Here is a 24,495-nt window from a genome sequence, read left to right as displayed (position 1 = left end):
TTTAAGCCTTGATTGTTAATAGACTACAATCACGGACAACTTTGAAGATTGGGGATTGACGGCGTCAAACATGTCTTTACACATTCTTTCAATCAAGGAACGCGCTGCAGGCATTGACAGTCTGCGATGCCACTCAGACCACTGCTTCTTGTTGTCACAACTTTTTAGTTAAATGTCTGAGTGTTTTGTGAATATGGTCACCGCAGTTAACTTGTTTGGAGAGGCTGTATCCACTGACGGCCGCTGCTGTTGATTCAATGGTGTCCAAGTCATCACGTCCATTCTGTTTTCGAACAGGCTGGCGTATTGCTGAAATATTGCCGTCTCGGTCTGAACTTCTGGGCAAAGTATGGTGGGGCTTCATCGTGCAGTCTTGTTTCTACCGACAAGTTGGTCGAGTCTCTTACAATAGCCGTTGCAACTGAATCGAGTGACCATGCCCGAGATGCCCTCCCAGAGAGTCTCGTCCACAGGGAGCTAAGCTCGTTACTTTTCAATGAGATATTATGATTCCTGACTGTTTGGATTGACACAACATGAAGCCACCGAAAGCCCTGTTTGTTCTTCCCGGTATGCCTCCCCTCCAATCATACATTCTTTGGCGACAATGAGTTGTATTGACGGTCACGTAGTGATAGCACTACGCAGAAGTATCTCGCCCATTATGTTTTCGAACAGCGTCGCGGATATCCAATACACTCCTTGTCGTATCGACGGCCGCATAATGATAGCTTGAATCACTACGCTGACAATGTACGTCCAGCATGTTCTTGAACAGAATGGCGTGCTCTTAATTTCCCAATGCTCTCTTTTGTATATTGATGGTCACGTAGTTAACTTGACTTACTATGCCGATATAGTACGCCCAGTGTGTTCGCGAACAGAATGGCGTGCTCCCAGTGCTCTCATTGAGAGTACGGATGGCCACATAGTCGATATCATGAATCACATTGCTGATATAGCACGTCCAGTACACAGAATGACGCTACATCCAACACACTCTATGGACTCGTATTTACGGTCCCGTAGTAACATTACAACGCTGAACTATTACGCCCAGTATGTTTACAGAACCGCGGATGCCCAATACACTCCTTGGAGTTAAATTGACGGTCTCTTAGTGATATCGTGAATCACGATCCTGAAATGGTACGCCCAGTATGTGTTTGAACGAACAGAATGGCGATACATCCAATACAGTCTTTGGAGTCGTATTGACGGTTCCATTGAGCTTGGAGGTGTTGGTGTCTGGTATCTCTTTTGTCTTAGGTTTCTAGCAACAGTCGGCAGACGTCTATCCACGATCTCCACATGAATTGTAAGCAGGTATCCTTGGCTGAGATGCTACCGCGCAAGTGTAAATGTGTTAGCAATGGTTGGCCGCCATGGTTGTAGTCCTGCTTCTCGTTATGTGGTAATTCGTCAGTCTTCTGACGGCTGGGGCTGTTTGCGGAAGGTCAAAACACTATGTTAGCCATCATGAATTCACATTGCCGTTCCGTTATGCTCTTAACAGAATGGCATCTCCGTTGATTTCATCTATATATTCTCATGCAGTACGTTCAATTTGGTCGAACAGACAAGCTTCGTGATGTAATTAACCTCTCTTATCTCATTTGGTCTCGCAGGGCAAAACGGAAACACACATGTAATGTCTGTGCCAACTCAGCATCAAAAAACCTGAGTGGATTAGTGGAAGTCCCACTATGGTTTTTGGCTTGGAGATATTGCTTCACGCGAATGATGAACTTATGCTCATTCCAAGACGTCCAAGATTAGATTATATGTCTATATGATTATTTGTACATTGGTTGATATTATAATATGTATCCTTCCTCAAAAATAAATTAACGACTTTTTTCAGCGTGTTTGGTATTTAACTTGCATCGCTCGATGCTCCTCCTGCGAAAAGCACGTGCATATGCGTTAGCCCTGCTTCGATGGGAAACTGTGCAATCCATGCATTTTCTTACCAACTGATAGTTCAAAAGGTTGAATCTTCCCATCACCAATCGATCATCCACATCATCCATGACATCGCAACCAGGTTCATAAGGCACGTCTCCATCAATATCATTCTTAGTAACCACCATTGCATCCGAAGTTTCAACCCCCATCGTATTCTGGTCACCACTCATCAGCCATCCAGGATTCCAATTATCTTCTGGAAGGACGGCTCCTTCGATAGCTGGACTGCCATTTATAGTACTGGTTGCTCCACTTATAAGAGCACCACCGGCTCTGTTGTATGGACTGGTGGCAGTCATAATCATATCGTCCGTAATGATCTTGTCAAGGAAGGCCGAAGCATCATCGAGAAGCCTCGGCTTTTCAATCTTTAAACTGCCGTGATTTACTGGGAGAGTACTGTTACTAACAGCGCCGGCACTGTCTGCAGCAGCAGCATTACCAGCAGTCGTAGCAACAGTATTTGTCGTAGTACGCGCAGAGTGCTCTACCCTTGGATTATCTTCAGACTTTGGCGCCATAGGAGGAGCCCAAAGAATTGGATCGATTGGTCTCCTGAACTGATACAAGAGCTGTTCAGATGCCCTTACAACATCCTTACGTGATTCGTTTTTAGCCAAAGACATTATGGACGCCAACGTCCGTTTGACACCATCCATATGATAGGCAAGCTCCATCATACGACGTGTCATCTTGTTGGTTACCTTTGCATCCTTGACCTTAACTACAGCAATCAAATTTTCGATATCCTTCCAACACTCATCAGCCTTTGCCAACTCTCTATTACAGTTATCGATACAAGCAAGCCGATCTTGACCAATCGACTCTCGTGCTTGCTTTAACAAGTCTTTTGCCTTTGATCGGTGATGTTCATAATCGGATCTCAGTAATCCTGCCCTTTTTCTAGTTACTGGGTCTGAAAATACGTGGCTGGGAAATGGCATCACTATCGGCAATTCTGGCATCAAATTATCCTCGTCATTCAATGCTACTATTGCTGCAGTGGTTCCTTCAATTGTTGCTGTAGCAACCATTGGAGTGGGCGCCTGGTCTTCATCTCTGGCAGATAGTGGCTTTGATCCCTCTCTCGCAGATGATGGGATTGATACATCGGGCGATACCATAAACGGAATACTGGGTGATACAGTATATTGTCCTGGCGAAGAGTTGCCGTTCCGAATAAGCAGTCGAGGCGATGGAGGTCTGGCACCAATTGATAGTGAGGGACTAGGCGATTGTCTGTAATAACTCAATTCCTTTGTTTCGATGGATCTGCTCATTCTAGATGAATGGTCTTTATGTCTCTTGTATTCTGCTGGTGGTTCAGAGTCCTCCATCATACTACTGAACAGTTTGTGTCATTCTTGAAGGCTTCAAGGTCTGAAATAACCAACACACATACCGCTTTCTATCAGTGTATCGCACAGGGCTCCTATTCCTATAAGGCAGCGGCATTGACATTGGCATTGGTGGCGGCGGTGGAGTTGGAGGTAAAGGATGATGTCGATCATGTCTTGATGGTCATGATGTATTTTAGTACTTCATCAACAGCAGACACCAGGGCTTTGTAAAATCATTGCATAAATGCATGACACTTACGGCCAGCCTGTATAATTCCGGTCTTGAGGCTCATACTGTGCTTCATACATGTCGTATGGTCCTCTTGCCCTTGGTGGCGGAGACCTGGACGGTGGCAAAGAATGCGACCTTGCGCTAGAAAGATTGCAAACAAAATGTTGGTTATTGTCTTGTTCCATGCATATGTTAAAACAAAGCGATTGTTGAGTGCAGAAGTTCGTGACAGAATTGTAATCAACATCTTCGTCAATACATCACATTACAAGCATTAAGGGTGCAATGTACTTACTATGGGTGTTCGTATGGTCTATCTGATAGTTGATGGGATCTTTGAATGAATTCGCCTCTTCTAAGACTTAATGAATCGAGTGGCGGGCGATGCTCATCGTATACCGGGCCGCCAGGACCAGGAGGCATCTGGAAGTATTGTCTGGAATGATAATCGTATGCATCCGTCATCATTCGATTTCCCCACATGTTGTCGCAAAGATTGGGCGTTTGAGATCAATGTGTTGATGTCCCGTTCTGCGATGATGAGAGCAGTTCCGACCTTGAAGAGGGATGTCAATTGTGCTGATCGGATTACGATTATTGATCGGCACCATGTATAGCACTCAGGAGCTCAGATGAATGAATGATAAACTGGTGGGAAAAAGAGAACTTGTCTTGACTTCATCTTGTTGTCCAAGCGCAGGACCTGGCATAGAACGAAGGAAACAAAAGACGCGTCTTTTGCACGTATGAAACATCAGTCCAATGGCCTACGGCTTACACGGTTATACGTCAGATTTTATACAAAGCTTCTTATATATTCTACCTGTTCTAGCAAAACGGCCAACAGCAGAGCCAACTATCGACAAACGCTTTTGTTCTATTTCTTCTGGGCTTCTCCGTCCAACGTCCAACTATTTGGACGACCAGTTTTCGGTAGCGGCTCTCTAGATGAGCAGTGTTCTCCTGCGAGTCACACACCGTCCAACCAACTCTACTTTTATCGAGCACCACGTATTTAGAGTACTCGTCGAAGAGATCGACTGGTTTCGGTGCTGTAAGGTTGAGTGCTGATGATGTGGTTGCTTGGGTGGGTACACCGATGAGTTTACTACAAGTCGGTGAGAAGGTGACTGTCCCAAATACATCAACAGTACACGATTTGCTGCTAGCCCTAGCTCTGTTGGCTGACGCCTCCAAAATATCATCACCAGAAATCGATTGTTGGGCCGATAGATCGAGTTTGAGTAGCCGTAGATGCGCCAAAGTTGTGAGCATACCAAGCACAGCTTTGCTATCTATATCCGACAACACACCGAGCTCGAGATGCCTAAGATTCGTGCAGAAGTTTACCAGGCCATAAATTCGACCCCGCATCATCATACGAGCGTCCCTCTCAGAATCGTCAATTGTCAATGAATGCAATTCACGTCCACATTGTGGTGTCCACGTTTTTAGACCATAAAGATCACTGACATTACCATAAATGTACGTCCGTTAAAGAGTCCGTGGTCTTTGATTCCACGAGCTGCGAGCGTCAACGATACCACAGTTCCCGTAGATTGCTACAGTATAACCAATAAGTCTTCCAGCAGATAGTAACTTGGGTTCAACGACAAGCTTGTCAGTTGAACCTCGTGTGTTAGTTTTAGACTGGAGAGTTCCCATACATGAAATTCATAGCTATGCACCAAAGAAAGGCGCTACAGAGCTTTCAGATCTCGAAGCCAGTCAATACGGCATCCTGCGTGCATGTCTAGTTCTGTCACGGTGTCTGACGTGCTCTTCAATATATCCTTGGCGAGCTAAATACATTCGGTTTCGGTGGGGTAGAGGAGTAATCTGAATGCTTTCAGATTGTGGTTTGAGAGACACGAGGTCTTGACGACACGATCCTTTGTATAGATAGAGACTCTCCAATCTACTGTCATGTCCTGCATTCGGGATGTGCTGCTAAAAACTCCATCAACTGGCCCTCGGCGATATCGTCGAAACGATTCCCAAGCGCAATTGCTCGTAGTGTGGGATTGCTCAGCCAGTCCGGTGACAGCATATAGACTGGTTTGGAACTGCTAGATCGAGTGGTGTTGAGTTTTACTGTTGGTACTGCTAGACCGATCCGTTTACTACATGCTGGTGAGAAGACTTCTGTTGCAGACACATCCAGAATACATGATTTCATATTGGACCTATCTTATTGGTGGAAGCTTCCAAGAGATCATCACCCAATATCCGTTGATCAGGCATGAGGAAGAGTTGGAGGGGAGGTACGGGTAGTGAGCATACGAGTGATCGTTTAACGACTGCAACAACGAATTGCAGTAGCAGTTTACAAGAATAGAAATGAAAAAATCGTTCAAATACAGTATTTGATTCCGTATCAAGTATTCCGTCTTTGCCATTCTCTTGTGAGGATCTCTTCAATGCATGACTTCTTTCTCAGCCCACTTACAGTACCCGCCGTCGACACAAACCAGGCCGCACCTCCGATTATAGTGACCGCCAGCATCTCATTTCCTGCCCGCCAGGATCTCGTTTTCGTGCAGTGCCGTTGTCAGCCTCGAAACCTCTATGTTTTGACGTTTTGGACATTTGTGACGTCGCAACAGAGACAATGGACGCGACTGAACTACTAAATTATTCATATTAATACTAAATGTGAACATTATATCGTACCAATCAATTGTATCTACCCATCGAATCCGACTCTACCAGCGACTCTAGCTTTACCACTCCTTTTTTCTTCGACCTTACATCTCTTCCAAAAAAACAGTTGGAACTAGACAAGCTCTCAAGATGACTGCCGAAGTAGATAGCATCACTCATCCAAACATCACTGATGGGTGGTTTACTGAAACTGCTGCCATGTGGCCTGGTCAAGGTACCGTACAAGCTGAGCAGATACCTTTCATTTTTTTTTCTGACTTTTCCAAATCCAACTTACTAGCAATGAAGCTCCAAGTAACTGAAGTCCTGCATCATGAAAAGTCGGAATTCCAAGACGTTCTTGTCTTCCAATCCTCTCATCATGGGAATGTACTTGTCTTGGACGGTGTCATTCAAGCTACTGAACGAGATGAATTCGCGTGAGTATGAAGTACATGTTGCATACAATCCGAGATCATATTCATATACATAATCATACTACTAGGTATCAGGAGATGCTGGCTCATTTGCCTCTCAACTCGCATCCAAATCCACAAAAGGTATAAAGTGTTGCAACACTTCTGAATTCTCGTCTTCTTTTCTGTTTTGGTTTGATGATGACTGCTTTGCCGCCCCAGGCGGAATTCATAATGACTGAGAAACTTGCAAGCGAATAGCTGTGGGACCCCTCACGGCCTGAAAACCATTGAAAAAAAATGTGGCAAAAAAAAACCAACCAAATTTACCCTTCTTGTTCTCACCAACAACTACATCTCCTCTCTTGTACAGGTCCTAGTAATTGGAGGTGGTGATGGAGGAATCCTCCGCGAAGTCCTTAAACATCCCAGCATCGAGGAAGCCGTCCTCGTAGAAATCGACGAGGCTGTACCTCGAGTATCCAAGAAATTCCTACCATCCATGGCTGTCGGATTCGCACACCCAAAAGTCAAGGTCATTATCGGTGACGGCTTCCAATTCTTAAAGGACAATACGGGAGTCTACGATGTGGTCATTACTGACTCGTCGGATCCTGTTGGGCCAGCTGAATCGCTGTTCCAAGGTTCATTCTTCCAGTTGTTGAAGAATGCGTTGAGGCCTGGTGGGATCATAGCTACGCAAGGTATGAAGATGAAGCTGGATGCATTTTTTTGCCATTCGTTCTATGAAAGAGTCAATTAAGCAAAGATTACATCTGTTTTCATGCACCACTCCAAGACCTACGGGTCTATGAAGATTTGAACACCAATTTTCGTATATGAGCTTAGTGTTTGACCAAAACTTGTCTTACAAAATGGACATCTATGTGTGCTAACACATGTTGTTTTTGCACACTCGCTCACCTCTCCTTCCTTCATCACCTCACACTCACAGGTGAATGCCAGTGGCTCCATCTCCCGCTTATAAAGACCGTGATCTCCCAATGCAAGGAAATATACCCATCAGTCTCCTACGCATACGCATCTGTCCCCACTTACCCATGTGGACAAATAGGCTTCATCTTGGCATCAACCGAAAAAAAAGACTTTACCAAACCACTACGCAAATTCACACCTGAATTTGAACGGGATAAGTTACGTTATTACCATGCTCAGATGCACGAGGCTGCTTTTGTGCTGCCGCAGTTTGTTAGAGGTGCTTTAGAATTATGAGATATGAAGGAGGATAATTTAGGATGATTTATGCTGCTTTTGGTTGGGAAGGGCAACATTGGGAGATATATATAACTATGACTACTAGAACCCACAACAATGTAAAAAACGGATTAGATATGAAAATTGAATATACGTATACCCTCATACACACGAATATGAACTGTGCACACGAGTTTAAGATCACAGAAAAGTTTATATTTCTTAGTACGTCACATTTCCACAAACTTCTTTTTGTTTTACACAGTTCCAGGCGACAGAGAAGGAAACTCTTACAAGCAAATTGCACGCTTACAATTTGTAGTGACCTGTGGTAGAAAATTCTGTTAGCATGCAGCAAAAAACAACGCAACTAGGTGACTTATAAACCTACCTTTCTTCATTGAAAGCTCGTTCCACCAAGGCCTTGAATCATGGAAAAAGCCGTTTGTATATACATATGAAACGAAATCACCCAGATGATCATCACAACAAAACCACACTTACAACATCTTTGGCAAATCCTTTGAAATAACATTAGGCCACTTTGGCGATCTCTTTTCCAAGAACGCCTTAACACCTTCCTTTGAATCAGCTAACCAACAAAAACCAAGTCAGCCACCCAAACAGAAAAAACGATCACTGTTCTGAATAGAAGACTTCAACTCACCACTAGCACCCAAATGATACAACGCCATAGCCTCCAAATTCTCTTGCTGCTGCGGTGTAGGCTTCTGATGCCACAGCAAGGCCTTATTGACCGCATTCGACACCACACTGGTCTCTCTCGCAATCTCGTGTGCGATTTCAAGCGCTTTGGGAAGCACTTGGTCGTTCTTGTCGACGAGTTCTTCGAACAGGGGCTGGAGAGAGTTGTGCGAGGCGAGACGGATGTCGCCGCGGAGGACTATGCCGAGGGCGGCCGATTGCCCAACGAGACGGGTTAGGAAGTAGGAGCTTCCTGTGTGTGAAAGGTATGTTAGTGGACAAAACAAGGGGATGAAGGTGGTGCAGATTGGGGGTTTACCGGCTTCAGCATTGATTCCACGTCTGTTGAAGATGAATCCGACTTTGGTTTCCTTGGCGGCAATGCGCATGTCGAGGGGGAGGACCATTGTTATGCCGACTGGAATATAGAGATGGAGTATGAGTTCATATTCAACAAAAGAAAGAAAAGATGGACAGTATGATTACCGCCGATGGCAGGTCCATTCAATGCAGCGATGGTGACTTTACGGTTGTTGATTAGGTTTACGAGACCGGATCCGTCTCGTTCCAACATGGATTCTGTAAAGGAAAACGAGTGGAGACAATAAAATGTTATTGGAAGGTGGATGGTTCGGTTCTTTTGTCCTCTTTTGTGTAGTATGGCTATATTTACCTTCAGCAGTCTTTGGTGTGTTAAATGATGAGAAATCACCACCACCAGCTGAGAAATCGTATCCGGCACAGAATACACGTCCTGCGATAGAAAAAGCGAGAGATTAGAGTTAGGTTCCACTGATACATAGGGTGCGTCAACCTTCTTTTTGCAACAGTCAAAGGCTAAGAATACATACCTTTTCCGGTAAGCACACCAACACGGATCTGATCATCGATGTTGATCTTGTCAAAGAATTGGATGATTTCGATTCCCATGAGTGCTGTGTATCCATTCAGGCTACGAGTACAGAGAGAAAATGGTGTTGGTGATGCGTTGTAAATTGTCGAATACAGCTCTCGGCATTCATGGTATGGTTTCACGTAGAAGTAGGGAGTAGCGTGGTGCAGCTACGGTTAACGATAAACCAACCAAACTCTATTTCAATTTCGTGGGCGAATCACCACACTTGCACACCAGGCACCCAAAAGTCTCCTTCTAAACCACGTTAATATGAGCGTGATCCAACCGAACTTACGATTTCTCTCTGTTGAGGTATGCAATGGCTACAGGTCCATCAATACGAACTTCAATGTCTTTAAACTTGGAGTAGTCTTGTGTTGAGGTGTGCTGAGGGAGAGTGGCATGGTGGGCTTGCAGAGACATGGTTGGCACGAGTTCAGGCAGTCGATTCGATTTGCTCGTTGGTAGTTAGAAGCCTCAAACGAGATATTCGGGAAATGTGTTTGCAAAGTGGTACATGGCTCAATGGCAAACCCGAAAGCTGTGAAAGGCGCTCTTCTGCTTTTGAATCGAGTGCGTATCTATATGGCAAGTCGTTCAGATCATGTAGATGCAGTGTGGTATAACAAGTGAACGTTTGAGAATCAATACTCTATTTTCAAAAATCAAACCCTTTTATTCGTTTATCAAAAATCATACATAGCAAGGTACAAAAACACAACTCCAAAGCGACTCATAACAATATACGTCACTTGGAAAACACAAATCCAGCAACCTTGGTATATCGTTGCTTTTCAATTGAATCCGCTTCTCGACACATTTCACGAGCTCGTGCGATTGCTTTGCGTGTTGACTAATACAAGATCATTTAGTACACTTGCAAGCATGAAATCAATGTATATATATGCATTACCTCACGATCAAACGCAGTAGCAGGTTCTTGAAACTTGGGTCGATCAGCTTTCAATCCATGATGCACAGTTCCAAATCCATTGATCTTTGTATATCCTGCTGCTTGCTGGCGCTCTCGGAGGAGTCCCTCGTAGTATAGTTGGTGTGCTCGATCTATCGGTAATAGAGATGCTGTCAATGTCAAATGTGTCAAACTTGAAGTGACCGATCGGTATAAGTAAACGATACGGTAGAGATCAGGACAGCGTACTGATGGCTCTGATTGTTGAGTCTCGAGGAAATGTTGCTTCCATTTGTTGCTTTTGTTTGGATTCAAGTTTGGTAGTTGCTTGGTTGTGTCGGGAATTTTGGTGTGAAGGGAGTTGTGATTCAAAGAGGAATTTAAGATTGGGAGTGACAAGATGCGCGCGCGCTCAAGCTATATCTCCGAACAATAGAATCACTTCCGGCTCCATTTGTCGCGTGAAACCCCAGTCGCAGTCGATAAATAAGAAGTCGCAGCTATAACACAACTTGTTTTGTGTTTCAGTGTATAGACAAACACGATGGCTCTACCTTTTGTATCTCAGAGGTATGCACTTTCATGAACTTTACGTCTCTTTTAACTTACATTTGCTATTACAGTTATCGAGTTTGACACGAACATTAAACTCACGTTATTTTATCACAGTCACATATATGGCATAAACACACACGCAGCAGCGCCCATACACCGTCTCTCAAATGGCGGACCAGACATGATACTGTTCTATTCAGCAGGCTCGCAACTCGTAGTCCACAATTTGGAAACCAAGACGCAAAAGTTTATATCGTGTGGCAGTGACGGGGAAGTGATTACTGCTATTGGAGTATCTGCAAATGGTACTTATGCTGCTGCTGCATTGTCTAATGGGAATGGACCTGCTTCGATCCTTGTGTGTGATTTGACTACGATGAGGAAGAAGAAGATTGTGTATGCTGAGGCAGCTGTCAAGGTATATATCAGACGATTATGTGGAGGATTTGTTGTTACTACTGGAACCTGACAGTTTAATTGGATTTAGACTTTTATCTTTGTGGCATTCTCGGATGATGGAAAGTTGCTGCTAGCTCAAAGTGCTGGCCCAGAATGGTAATGGCCTTTGCACAGTTTTGGTGGTTGTTGTCAAATAGCTCACCGTTAGTACCCTAGGAATCTATACTGCTGGGCCTGGGAAAAACCCAAACTGATAACCTCCATCAAAACATCCACCCACACCGCAGTCCACGGCTCTGACGCCGATCTACGCCAAGCCGCCATAAACCCATTCGAATCTTCACTAACCCAAATCGCTATCTGTGGCGACCACCTCTTCCGAGTCTTTACACTCGTCGACTCACATTTCAAGATGACTGTACAACATAAACCCGACAAGAACCTGTTATGTCTGGCATGGTTGAGCGATACACGGATTGCGTGTGGGACAGACGATGGTCATGTACTGGTGTTTGAGGGTAATGATGTGCTGCTGGATTTACAGCCCACCATGCCGACTAATTTCAAGAGTGAAATACCTGTCAGTGTTACGGCGTTGGCTTCACATGGATTGGGACTTGCTGTTGGACTATCAACTGGACATTGTATATCGTATGACAAGAACGATAACGCCGAGTCTCTGTATGCGCAGTCACGGATTTACATCACCTCACCTTCACAACTTGTAAACTCGATATCTATTGGCCATTCAGAAGATTTAGCGGTCTGTATCGTGAACGATGGTGGTGTGTTTGAAGTGCCGTTGCTCGGTGAAGATCCACTGGAAGGTGTTGAGCTGCCTGCCACGAGAATGCTGCAGAGGTTTCATAGTGGTTCTGTTGTGGGGCTGGATGTATGTATTAGGAAGCCCATGTTTGTTACGTGTGGCACGGATAAGACTGCACGAGTTTGGAATTACTTGGAGGGTACTGTTGATGCAGTTGCAAATTTCGAGGAGGAGCCTACATGGTACGTTGTCCGACAATCAGTGTATATCGGTGTCATCATTTGAATTTTTGTTTTGGTGAGCTTGTCACACTCACCCACAGGATTTTTTCTAGTATCGCACTACACCCCTCAGGCCACTACATGTTCGTCGGATTCCCAGACTGCGTGCGAATGTTTAACGTCCTGTGCGACGATATTCGTCCCTTTTGGGAAAATCCAAGTGTCGGATGCCGTGAAGCCAGATTCTCACACGGAGGACAATTCTTTGCAATGTCTGTCGCTTCCGCAATTGAAATCCGATCTTCATGGACTTGTGAAGTTGTCATGACACTGACTGGTCATGAAGGCAGGATACGATCTATTACTTGGTCGGGAGACGACGCGAGACTGATTTCTACTGCCATGGATGGAAGTATTATTGAATGGAGTTTGCTGAATAGGAGTCGTGATAGTGGATGTGTGAGGACGTTTATTGCTGTGCCGAGCTCGGAGGTCCTGTATTCTTGTGTGTCGTATTCGCCGGATGAGAATAGTGTGTATGCTACGGCCAATGATGCGAGCTTCAAGGAGTTTTCAAGAGCTGGGTTGCTTGTGAGGGATGTGCCTATGAAGGTTTCGCTTACGCAAGGTCTTGAATTACGCATTGTTATTTGCTTTATTTTTTCGCCACTCACCAACTAGACTTTAACAACTCCCACAGTTCAACTTTCAAACTCTCGACGTATGCTCTTTACATCAACAGCAACAGGAGCTCTTCGAGCCCTCCGATTCCCACTGCCAGTCCCTAAACAAATAATCCACGCAAACGACGACGCTGCTTCTGAGACATCACCACAAGCCCTAGCACTACCTACTACATCAACCAATCCCACCATCCACACTCCAGCCACACAACCCCTGTCCGTTACAGCCCAAAATCACGGCAGCATCGTGCCACCAACCCCAGTATCCAAAGCACCACGTCAACCACAATCCCTCATCGTAAACAGGCAGGATATCGAGCATGTCGATCATGCTTCCCATTCTATTGGTGTTTCTAAACTACGATCATCATATGATGATGCATTCTTGTTTTCTGCTGGAGAAGACGGCTCAGTCATCGTATGGAAGGTTGTTGATAGGACTACGTTGCCGCCAGCCATGAAAGTGAAAGAGATGAAGGAGATGATTCTGGCCAAGAAGGAACCGGTGCTGGCGTATGGTGATGATGTTATGGTTACGAAATCGGATTTGAGGGAGATGGCGAAGGGGACTAGTGTGCTGAAGCAGCAGGTTGAGGTGAGTGAAAAAACAAGCACACATCTCGTGGTATGATCGTGGTTTGGTGGAACTGACATCGCATACTCATTTAGGATATTCGGAAATCAAATGAAGCTCGTCTCAAAGATCGAGACGATACGCAGACAGCGTCGTTGAAGGAGCTTACTGATAAGTTTGATGCGGAGTTTGTTGCTCTGAAAGAGGTACGCCCCAATTACACATCCATTTTGCCGTGAAGTTTGCAACTGACTCTTTGTTTTACTAGTTCTATGACTCTTTGATACGAGGACGAATAGAAAACCAGAGCAAGTTTGAAAGGCTTCTGGAAAAGATTCGTGAAAATGCTGCCAATACTCGTCAGGTATGAGCCAAAAAACGTTGGTATCCAATCTTGCATGTTGGATTACTATCACAGCATTTATCTGCTAACACAATCTCAAACATACAGGAAGCAATCAAATCTTTTGCAAAGCGAATGGAAATAGAAATCGAAAAGCAAAACGATATTCAAACCACAAGTCGTGAGGAGAAGCAAGCATGGGAGAAACAAATCAAGGAAGATGAATTGGAGTATTCCAAAACTTTTGAGCGTATACGAGAGCAGAATGAGGCTCGTATTGCTGAGAAGAGTGCAGATACTTTACGTGTAAGCATGATCGAACTTAATGTCAACGTAGTTTTTTTCTCCTCGCCGCTAGATTCACAACATACTGACAACAACCAATCTCAACCACACCATAGTTACGAATAGAGATATCCAAATGCAATGACTCCTACTCCCAAACAATCTCCGATCTCTCTTCAACATCATCAGAAGAGATGATTGCTATCCAGGTCCAGAACGAGGAAAAGCTAGCCATAGAACGTGAAGGCTTAACATCAATTATCGCCGAAAACAATGCAACAAAAGCAACCTTCCAGAAACTAAATCTCGAAATCATCTCATGTCGTAGCGAACTTTCCCAATTCGGCATTGAGGAAAAGAAGCTTCGTGAACGTATGAAGCGATTGGAACGTGAATTGGAATTACAAAAGAAGGAGTTGGGGGAGAGGGATAGCATGATGCGTGACAAGGATGGGAGGGTGATTGATTTAAAGAATAAGAATCGAGAGCTGGAAAAGTTTAAGTTTGTGCTGGATTACAAGATTCAGGAGATGAAGAAGCAGATTGAGCCGAAGGAGGCTAATGTGGTTGAGTTGGCTGAGCGTATCAAGGTATGTTGCTGCTTTCAGGTTGTATGGTCGTTGATCGTTTGAAGCTCAAGTTGAGCCTGTATACAAGGTTTGATGCTTTTTTTGTGTTATCCAACAGCCTCTCACGAGTTTCCAAATCTCATTAGTACATGGAGGCAGAACTACATGAATACCAACTCCATTACCATAACCTCCTACGTGAAAACGAACAAGTACACCAAAAATTCAAAGCTATATGTCAAGTTCGTGATGACGAGAGGGATCGAGTTATAGAATGCTCGTCATTTAGAGATCGAATCAGGGATGACGTTATGACCATATACAAGCTGTCTAGAAAGGATGATGTCAATGCTTTCAAGGTAAGACGACAACCAAAGAAAAAGCACAGGAATAGTCAAGAATTCTGGATGCTAACTTATCAAATTGCACCCACCATTCAGCTCGCAGCTATAACCTTTCTCCACAAATACAATCCACCCACACCAACCAGCGACTCTGACCTCCTAACCGCATCGGCCAAACAAGGCACATCCAAATCAGAACGTGAATCCCTCCTCCGTCACCGTGACCTTCTAGAACACGGTGTATCAACACTACGCCGAACCGTCGCTGCCAAGATGGACCAAATCGACTTTGAGGAAAGGCGAGCCAAGACTGAAAACTTGGCGCTGACGAATGAGTTGAATGATCTGAGGAGGTCTACGATACATTGCCTGAATCGGCTGAGAGCGCTTGGTGTGGATCCGGCGGGGGATAATGTGTTTGAGAAGAGGGAGAGGCTGCCTCCATTGGCCTGAGAGGGTTGTTACTCCTTGTCTTGGATCAAATAAACGTCAAGTTTGTGACATGACTTTACTTTGTGAGCAGACTGTTTGTCACAGGTTTTGGGGATGTAAAGAATCAAGATTCAAGCAACTTCAGCTCTGATTCCCGAAAGGTTTCGGTGTGATTTACATGATTGACTACATTTCTGTGACGGTTTGCGTACGCTATGTAAGGTGCCAGGAAACATTCTTTATTTCGCTTTTTGAAGTACCTCTTCTTCAGATCTGCAATGCTACTAAGACTCTTTTCTGCTGGGCATGAAAACCATCAAACTGTACACCCACTCGCACACACATTAGTCCACTGCTCTGATACTAAACTACTACAGGCCTATTCGGATCATTCCGAACGGAAATTCCCATAAGAGGAGACGACTATGAGAGTTTTGAGGTCTTATCATTGTCTGTCGTCCTTTTCTGGTCTTTTTTTCTAATGTTTTCAACCAGAAACCGGTCAAACATCATCTCAATGGTTTCATTATAGAATGAAAAGGGTTTGGATGCTATCCTCCTTCCAAATCGCAAATATCTGGTTCGAGTCGGACGAGGGAGCGAAGTGCTACTTTGTCAAGTATCAACCCCGTCACTTCAAAGAGCGAGGATGTATACAGCTTCTCATTCTAGTCTAATATATTACAATTTGCAGTCACCACTTGTAAGCTGTTTGTCGAGGTTTGAGACTTTGTGGCTCGCTTGTTCAGCACTTTTCACCATCATCCTCCGAAACCTCTTCTTCCTTTTTGAATCGATATATAGTGATACGATGCATCACATTATGATCTGAGGTCCCCTTGAATTACGAGCAGCTACGAAAAACGCTCGTGGTAAGGCCACTACACGCTTCAAGTCTTCAGCAGAGTCCAGAGACTCCAGTTTTTCCATATACAAGACAGTCATTCCAAAACACTAGGATTATCTTCTCTTTGTGGTGCTGCCGCTTATCATGTTTCAACCGAGTATGGGTGTGTCGACCATAAAGATACGCAAACCACCGATAGCTTTGAGTGAAAAAAAATTCAGGTTTCATAAGCTCAGTGGCATATCAGAGAGTTGTTAGACAAGCTGTCGCTTTTTGGGGCGACGAGACTAAGCATTGAGAGAGTAGGTCGTTTCTGGCTTGTCACAATGAGTTGGAAGCTTTGAATTGGACGAGCAGAGTCGAATAACATGATGCTAGACTCCTGGTATTTGCATGTTATGAGTTTTTCAAGTCCACATTTGTGATTATATATCGTAATATGGAGACAGATTTTTTTTGCCTTTGAGCTCTCATTCTCAAACACACATTTCCAACCTTCTGCACATTCAGATGAATCATAGTGTATAAATACACTGGGTCGACTATCAGAAGAAAGAGGGACAGGTTGCCATAGCTGGCTTCCAACAAACCTGCTATGCGGTTTTGTTGTCCCGTCGTCAAGATCTAACAGAGCATCAACAAAGACAAGACTAATCTGGTTAAAAATGAATTTGGAATATATTCAAGCCGACTAATATAACTTCTGCTACATTTTACTTTACTCCTCACTTACAAGAAACCAACTTTTTTTTCTCTCTCTCAACCCAAAATGTTCGTGTGTGACGGGGTTCTTTGGTGGTATACATTATATTTATGAGGTTGTTGTTGTTCCTTCCATGCTCTTCTCACTCTCCTCTAACAAATTACCTTCGAGTTTCTGCTGGCGGTTGGGGTTCTACTGGAGCTGTAAATAGTTGGATGGGACGATACCGACAGTGACTTTGCCATCAGTGGTTCTTCTAGCCTGCCACCATTTGCCCTTGTTGTCCAGTACGTCCAGTATTTCTCCCTTAAGGAATGAGATTTCGTTGGGATCTTCTGGGTTGGCTTCATCTAAAGTTATGAAAGTGATATGTTAGAGACTAAAGGAAACTGGAGCTGCAAAAGGATTCGAAATTTCTGAGTTTTTGTTTTGCCTTGTCATGAAACTTACAAGAATACAAGGCCTTTGCCTTGAAGTTATAAACCTGTTCAGCACCACCAGCAGCAATAGCTCCAGCACCGGCACCTGCAGCAGCGGCAGGAGCAGCAGCATATACAGCCGAACTGGCACCAGCAGCAGTTGAAGGTGATGAGATGACTACAGGTTGGGTGGGAGCTCGTTCACTCTTGTTCTTTCTACCAAATCCACTAGTGAATCCACCAACAGATACATTCTTTAATGGCATTGATTCTCCTTTTACGAATCGGTGGGCTGCGGTGTTTTCTTCTGCTCCCAACAGGAAGATCCATGTAATATATCCTACTGCGACGAAAAAGAGACCAGCAGCTAGAGCACCGGCAGCGTTTCCTAGTGTTGATCCATAAAAGTTTACGCTGTACGATATGGCATTGTCGAATCCGTCAATGAGGAGCGTGAATCCGATGGCGACAAAGGCCAAGAGCTGTGAAAGTGGAGTTCATGTCAGAGATTGAAATTATATACATGAAAGGCCATCCATGTTATTGAGCTCCGGGAATGACTTCCGGCGTCTTTTCGGCCTCTCTTCAAACACGCTGAGCTGGCACTTACGACAAATCGATAAGCTGGGATGGCACCACGGATGACGAGGACAAGCATCCATACAAGAATCATAGTGTGCCAGAAGAGACGAAACCACTGGAGATCAAAGGGATTTCTGCCTCCTGCGCTAGGTATCTTGTTCCATTCAGCCTGTACGACGATGAGACCAATGCCAGAGACTACCAATCCAAACTATTACAGTTTATATAAGGGATTCAGGTGTCAAATGTCGCGTAGTTGTTTGAGTTGGTGTATGGTTTGCATGTAGAAAATGTTGTTGTGTATGTAGTAATTGTAGTTTGTTGTATGTGTACATAAGGAAGAAGAAAGAATTGTCAGAATTCCTAGTAAGTCAAATCTAGTAACATTTGAAGTCTCATTTGTAACGTACGAATGACAAGATGAAGGCAACCACAGAAACCCAATTTCCTGTTAGATTCTTGAATTGCAGACCACTGCCCATTATAGGAGGGTTGTTTGTGACGGTATTAGAGTCACTAGATGGGTGCATAACGAGTAAAAGTTAGCTTCAATGGGTTGTTGCTGCGGTTTGGTTTTCCTGGCCAAAAAGCAGAAGTGCCACCACGATGTCCACTTAAGCGTTACTTGCCTCATAGTCGTTACTTCTGCTCGCGATACTGGAGTGTAGATGGGCCCCGACAGCTTGTTCCAAATGCGTCAAGTAAGCTCGGGAAACCTTGAAGAGATTGCAATGTTAAAAACTGATTGATGAGGGTTGTGTTGAGTGTTGAGGGTTGGCTTTTTGATTTGAGAAAAACACAAACAGAGAGCTTTGAGAAATCAGCACTGGATCACCGTCCTATTCATCATTATTTGCTATATTTTGTATACAAATTGTTTATGGTAAATGGTAATATTTTCTACGCGATGCACACTTCTTCAACATATTAGTCCTTGAGCGTGGAATATAAAATTCATTACCTTGATGTATTGATTTCACTGCAAAAGAGAGGCTGGACTTGGTGCAGTGTACACAGGCCAATCTCGAAAAATTGGAAGCCATACACCTTCATGCGGTAATCTACAGAAGCCAATTCGATAACAAGGACCTTGAGAATTCGTTGAAGGACTGTTCCAGCATGGCTGCTTCCTTCATATGTTCATATCCATAGTCTGGCAAGTGCAGACCTTCAAAAAGGCTCCCCCCATCACTTCTGATCAAATGGATATGCTGACCTTTACGAGGGACTATTGTGCAGACCTTCCTGTAGGCGCGAGCCAGGAAGGCTGCCGCGTCCAAGAGACAGTCAGCAGATAGGTTGAACTTGTAGACAGATAGCCTTCTCAATTTGACGAGGCTTGTCAACAAGTCGAATAGGTCTTGGCCCTATATCTTTATCATGTACGTTTGCACCTACATCCAATTAGATCAGGTTTGGGGAAGGGTTCAATGAATTGTGACTATATTTTGTAGTGGATGGAGGGGCATATCGCCTTCAGTTCTGTGCTAACGGCTTGGAAGGGTGACATCTAGACACTCTAGCAGGCGGCCATGTTTTAATGCGATCTAGTAGTCCATGTAGCGGTGGTGTTTTACTATGCACTGATAGTTTACGAAGGACATACAATGCAAGAGCTTCACTACAGTCAAGGAGTTGCGGCGCGCGCTGCCAAGGCTCCTCATCGTCATTCCAGGGTTCCTCCGCCAATACTACAGATAGTGATTTCAGAGAGGATGTAGACGACTGTATCACTTGACACCAGTCTTTAAGTGATAATGGGAGTATCGTTGGGTTAATTTCGAGACTGCTCAGTTTAGCGTCAGGAGCCATCTTGAATGAGAAGGATGGAGTAGTTCTCACGTAATTTCGGGTATCATACTTCATACTCAAAGACTTTAGATTTACGATTGAGGCCAACCATCCCAGATTCACACCATTCTTTACCTTAGCAAGGCCAGTAATGCCAACAGTGGTCAAGCTAGTCGACGATCCTTTTACCAATGATTCACCGAGTGAATCCCAATCGGCAAGACATTGAATGTTGAATCCTCAGAGCGACTTTGTGGCCAGAGCAGACGCTAAATTTCTACGCCATAGATTGCCTGAGTGATACTGGAAGCTATCGATACTTAAGAGCTCAAGACGTGAATGGCTCTGCAGGAAGGTATTCCACTGATCTGGTGTTGCTTTGTCTGAGCTGTGACTCGGACTCTCGTTAAAGTGCTTGGCCATTTCATCCATAATGCCGAGTCGACATGCTGTGATAGGATAAAATGGATTATGGGAGAGGTAGAGGTTCTCTCAAGAAGCGCTTCCACCAATAGTCTAGCTTCTTCGTACAGGTTAACACCATCTTCGGCTTTTTAACTTGAGCGACAATAATGCTGCCATATATGTCCTGATTACAGTTTATACAACGACACTTGCGACGTTCTTCGACCATGGTCCTGAGATATTTCATAAGCCTCAACTGACTCCATCGATGCATCAGCGTGTTGTTTCGTACTATGGTCTCATAGAGCTTCTCACAAGCCAGCCGATTCATGTCCCTACGACGAGACTCATACAGTGTAACGATTTAGCGTCCAATTTAGAGGTAACGAGGAGGAGGAGCTCGTTTGGTAATCGACCTGGTTGAGCTTCCATAGGGTTGTCCGTTCCTGTTGACGTGTTGTTGATGTCGAGGCCTTTACATCAGACGACGCCGCCATCACTCTATTCAAAGTATCTCTGCTCACGGCGAGATCCTCAATCTATAGCAAGTGCGTTCCTATTCGTTGGAAGGATGTACGTGTCAGAATATGCCTACAAAACATCCTCAGTGAATTGGACCATACCTGTCGTCAGCGGCCTGCTTTTCCAACGCTTGGATCTTGGCTCTAAGATCGCTAATAATACCATCTGCTCTAGGCAAATAATTGTGATAAGGTCGCATCTTTTCTTATTGGATGAGGGGCAACAAGATGGGCGAGACCGTTGAAGGATGTAATAAAATATCATCTTACGCATATTTTGAACAGATCCTATAATCCTATGCTCTAAATCAAAAAAATCGCGTCAAATAAGACACATTCGAACGGCGAGAAATTCCGCAAGTCAACGACAGGCTGCTCGAGGCTCAAGTCAAAAGTCAAGCAAGGAAACCCGATATTGTGAAGGCCTATTAACAAAATCCGGTTGGTATTCATCATCGGGAACCCAATCACACCCTGTTTAAATCCCTGTTTTTTAATCGTCTCCAAACGGCAGCAAATAGTCTACTTGCTTAAAAACCTTACGCCAAAATGGCAAGCCTCTACGATAAATTCGGCGAACCATATGGACCTCTTCAATACTCAATTCTCGTGTGCACAGCCGTCTTTGCTGGTGTCGGAGGCGTGGTCCAAGCAATCGTATTCGGAATCATATTTTCGGACAGTGGGCTCTGGAAGCGCCATGGGAAACTCTTGGCGTGCATGGCACTAGTGGATTCTTGTCTAGGAATTGGATCGTCTGTGGTATGGTTTCGGGCAGTCTATCATCAGCACTATCCTGGAATTGTAGATTGCGTCTTTCAAACGGGAATTGAAGTTTTGGGGTCAGTGATGAGTATCTTTCTCCTGACGAGCTTATCCGTCGATCGACTCTATGCCATTGTCAGGGGGCAGCAGCTATCTGATAGGTCCATGTATCTCATGATTGCATCCTTCTTCACTTTTGTGTGCCTCTTAATGGCAGCCGCGCTTTATGTGGGTGACGAGAGCTCTATAAGTTTAAGGGCTTTCAACACATATTGTATACTGAATTGGTCGTCTCGGGATCCTTCTACCATGGCTATTGTTTGGGTGACATTTCTCACAACGTGGACCGCCATGGTAAACGAACTTGATTTGCTTCAACCAACCAAAACATTTACAGCAACATATCCGAATCAGATATCTCATTCTTCTTTCAATGAACAATTAGATCGTTTTGGCTCTTTGTAATGGCAAGATTCTGTTGAAAATCTATACGTCGTCCGCTGCAATGTCAAAACTTGGAATAACACCATCTGTGCAGCGACAAGCTACTTCGAGCATCTTTAGAGCTTCAGTCCACAAGGACATCGAGACTGAGCGTTCCACCACGGTATCCGCCCATCGACGAGACTCTGAAGAGGTCGCTCTGTACAAAAAATTCATCTTACTCACCGTGGGGCTCTTTGTATGCTGGTCGCCCTACGCTATCAGTATCATACACGATCTGATTACCGGTATACCTGTGATACCGGAATACGACGAATTTTCGTTGATGTGTTGTAGCACACACGCTTTTGTGAATGGTATGCTATCATCTCGTCAACATTCCAGAGAATCTTCTTCTCAACCAGCTTTTACTTGTCTAGGAGTGCTGATACTCTATACCAATTCGCCTATACGAAAAAAAATAATGGGACTTTTGCGATACAGAGGCGCAACACCGTGGCATTGTTTCGGTTGTAATGCTTAATCTCCACATGATATTGATATATTGTATTATCTAATTGGATTCAACGAATTTACCTGTTACTATATATTTGATGTCGACTTTGATATGTTTCAAAATCAAATTTCACAGAATCTGCATTATAGAGTCTAACGAGAGAATTTGTCACCGCAGGATGAGCAGATGAGCAAGGACTCAAATCCAATAAACAAACACCTTTATATTTCCGTAACTTCAAAAGAGAAGCTGGACTTGGTCCAGTGTACACTGGCCAAGTAAGGATCTCCACATACATCTCTACTGTACTCGCCAGCACCAGATGAGATTACTAAGACCTTCCATTTCCATTTCCATAGTTGCGAGACGACACTCATCATATCCAGCGACGTGAGGCTGCCATAGATATTCTGACTATAATTCATGCAGTGACATTTACGAGGTGACTCGAGTACCAATACCAGGAATTTGACGAATTTGGTATAAGTCCAGCGTATGAATCTGTTTGGTAGTTGCTCGTGGGCTTTTCACAAGCCAAACGATTCACGGATTTACTGACGACACTCATAGAGTATAACGACTTTACGTTCAATTTAGATATAATCATGAGAAAAAGTTCTTGTGGTAGTCGGCCTGGTTGAGATTCTATCGCTTCGTTCGATGTGGTGGAATGTGATGTTGCTGTCGAAGCCTTGGACATCAGCAGAAGACGGTCCATGTCGCTCTGCCATTATTGTACTAAGCTTTTCTTCAGAAATTATACGAGCATTCCTATTAGAATTAGAACTATTGTATCGTCAATGCATTTGTTCAAACAATTTCCAATTCGATCTTCAATGAATAGGAGTATACTGTCATTCAAACCAACTAGTACCTCCAACCAGCTCAAACATTATTCTATGCGATCCAACACGTAATCCGTTCCTCGTCTCCGACAGTCCCATCCCAACTGCCTCTCACTCTCCGAAGTCACGACCTACACAAAACCACACACGCCGCATCCCAACAATGTTCGCCCTCGGAGCCAGAGCCCTCATACGCCCCCATACACTCATCCTCCCTCGCTCCACCTCCAGAATAATCGCACGCTCCCAGCACACTCTCCACCACAATGAGGGATCCATCATCTGGAGTCTCATCAAGATAACGGTAAACCATTCTCCACCAAGAGCAGCATAGAAAATTCTAAATCCACTTTCCATAATAGGCCGTAGCATTCGCAGGTGTCGCTGCTGGCTCCAAGGTCGGAAATCACGGCGCATGGTTCCTCTCCAAGGACGTTCTTGGCGTTTTTGACTATACAGAGGACGAGGATGGTGGAGATGAGGGTGCTGAGAAGGCGGATGGTGGAAATGCGCCAGAGGCAGGTGCTGAAGACCAGGGTTTGAGACTTGGTGATATATTTGGGGATTATCGGTTGCATGTTACGCTGCATCTTGTTAATCCTGATGGTAACGTCACTATGAAATTCAATTTTCTTTACTATCTTCCAACACAATTTCTCGTTGTAGAATCATACGTCGTAAACGCACGCCAGAAAGCACAATCGCAAATGACAGACCTAAACAATTTCAGGTTTAAGAACGGAATTTCTTCTTTATTGTAGAATGTTCGTTAGCTTATTTAACACGTACTCTTGCTCAGGACACAACACTCGCACCAGTTATCGAAACTGGCACTCAAGGAACTGGAAGCCGCGGAAGCGTACTTGACAAACCATATCAACTTGCTCAATCTGAGAGCTCAGGAGATTGATGGCAAGCAAATAATAGCGGTTGACAAGCAAGTGGCACCGATGCCGGGGATATTGCAATGGTGGTGGGGCTCGTTATGGAGCGGTTTACAAACAGTGTGGTCTTGGCCATTCCAGCACAACTCGCCTGCGCGAACGTAAACTCTGGTACCCTTTGGAATCTCTAAGTTATATGTAATATTTTGTGTGTCTGTGGCAGAAACTACTATACAAATGAATATAAAATACTTCCTTTGGTCAAATACACTTCTTGTGTTGCACCATGCCCGTT

The 24,495-nt window shown here is 44.3% G+C and overlaps 4 protein-coding genes across 4 annotated transcripts; 2 read left to right on the top strand and 2 right to left on the bottom strand.

The window, feature by feature from the left end:
* Positions 1–6,333: 6,333 nt before the first annotated feature.
* On the top strand, positions 6,334–7,832 carry SPE3 (spermidine synthase; the record flags this gene model as incomplete). Its single annotated transcript, XM_031167827.1, has 5 exons — positions 6,334–6,418; positions 6,485–6,623; positions 6,689–6,743; positions 6,973–7,303; positions 7,555–7,832. 5 exons carry the CDS (start codon positions 6,334–6,336, stop codon positions 7,830–7,832), a joined length of 888 nt encoding a protein of 295 aa, XP_031026228.1.
* A 482-nt stretch (positions 7,833–8,314) lies between these two features.
* On the bottom strand, positions 8,315–9,837 carry SmJEL517_g01898 (uncharacterized protein; the record flags this gene model as incomplete). The annotated part of the gene is made up of 7 exons (XM_031167826.1): positions 8,315–8,406; positions 8,482–8,772; positions 8,839–8,937; positions 9,006–9,098; positions 9,193–9,273; positions 9,371–9,471; positions 9,710–9,837. 7 exons carry the CDS (start codon positions 9,835–9,837, stop codon positions 8,315–8,317), a joined length of 885 nt encoding a protein of 294 aa, XP_031026229.1.
* A 1,034-nt stretch (positions 9,838–10,871) lies between these two features.
* SmJEL517_g01897 (uncharacterized protein) lies at positions 10,872–15,519 on the top strand (the record flags this gene model as incomplete). Its single annotated transcript, XM_031167825.1, has 12 exons — positions 10,872–10,897; positions 10,997–11,300; positions 11,370–11,437; positions 11,498–12,289; positions 12,382–12,880; positions 12,950–13,546; positions 13,621–13,731; positions 13,794–13,889; positions 13,977–14,174; positions 14,270–14,743; positions 14,869–15,081; positions 15,163–15,519. The coding sequence occupies 12 exons, from the start codon at positions 10,872–10,874 to the stop codon at positions 15,517–15,519; spliced, it is 3,735 nt and encodes a 1,244-aa protein (XP_031026220.1).
* Positions 15,520–17,240: 1,721 nt separating this feature from the next.
* SmJEL517_g01896 (uncharacterized protein) lies at positions 17,241–19,861 on the bottom strand (the record flags this gene model as incomplete). The annotated part of the gene is made up of 7 exons (XM_031167824.1): positions 17,241–17,398; positions 17,499–17,949; positions 18,078–18,260; positions 18,460–18,565; positions 19,115–19,202; positions 19,266–19,416; positions 19,568–19,861. The coding sequence occupies 7 exons, from the start codon at positions 19,859–19,861 to the stop codon at positions 17,241–17,243; spliced, it is 1,431 nt and encodes a 476-aa protein (XP_031026221.1).
* Between the last annotated feature and the right edge of the window lie 4,634 nt (positions 19,862–24,495).

The sequence above is a fragment of the Synchytrium microbalum genome, assembly GCF_006535985.1.
Source record: "Synchytrium microbalum strain JEL517 chromosome Unknown SmJEL517_scf0007, whole genome shotgun sequence".
Taxonomy (NCBI): Eukaryota; Fungi; Chytridiomycota; class Chytridiomycetes; order Synchytriales; family Synchytriaceae; genus Synchytrium; species Synchytrium microbalum.
This window is presented reverse-complemented; position numbering and strand designations above follow the sequence as displayed.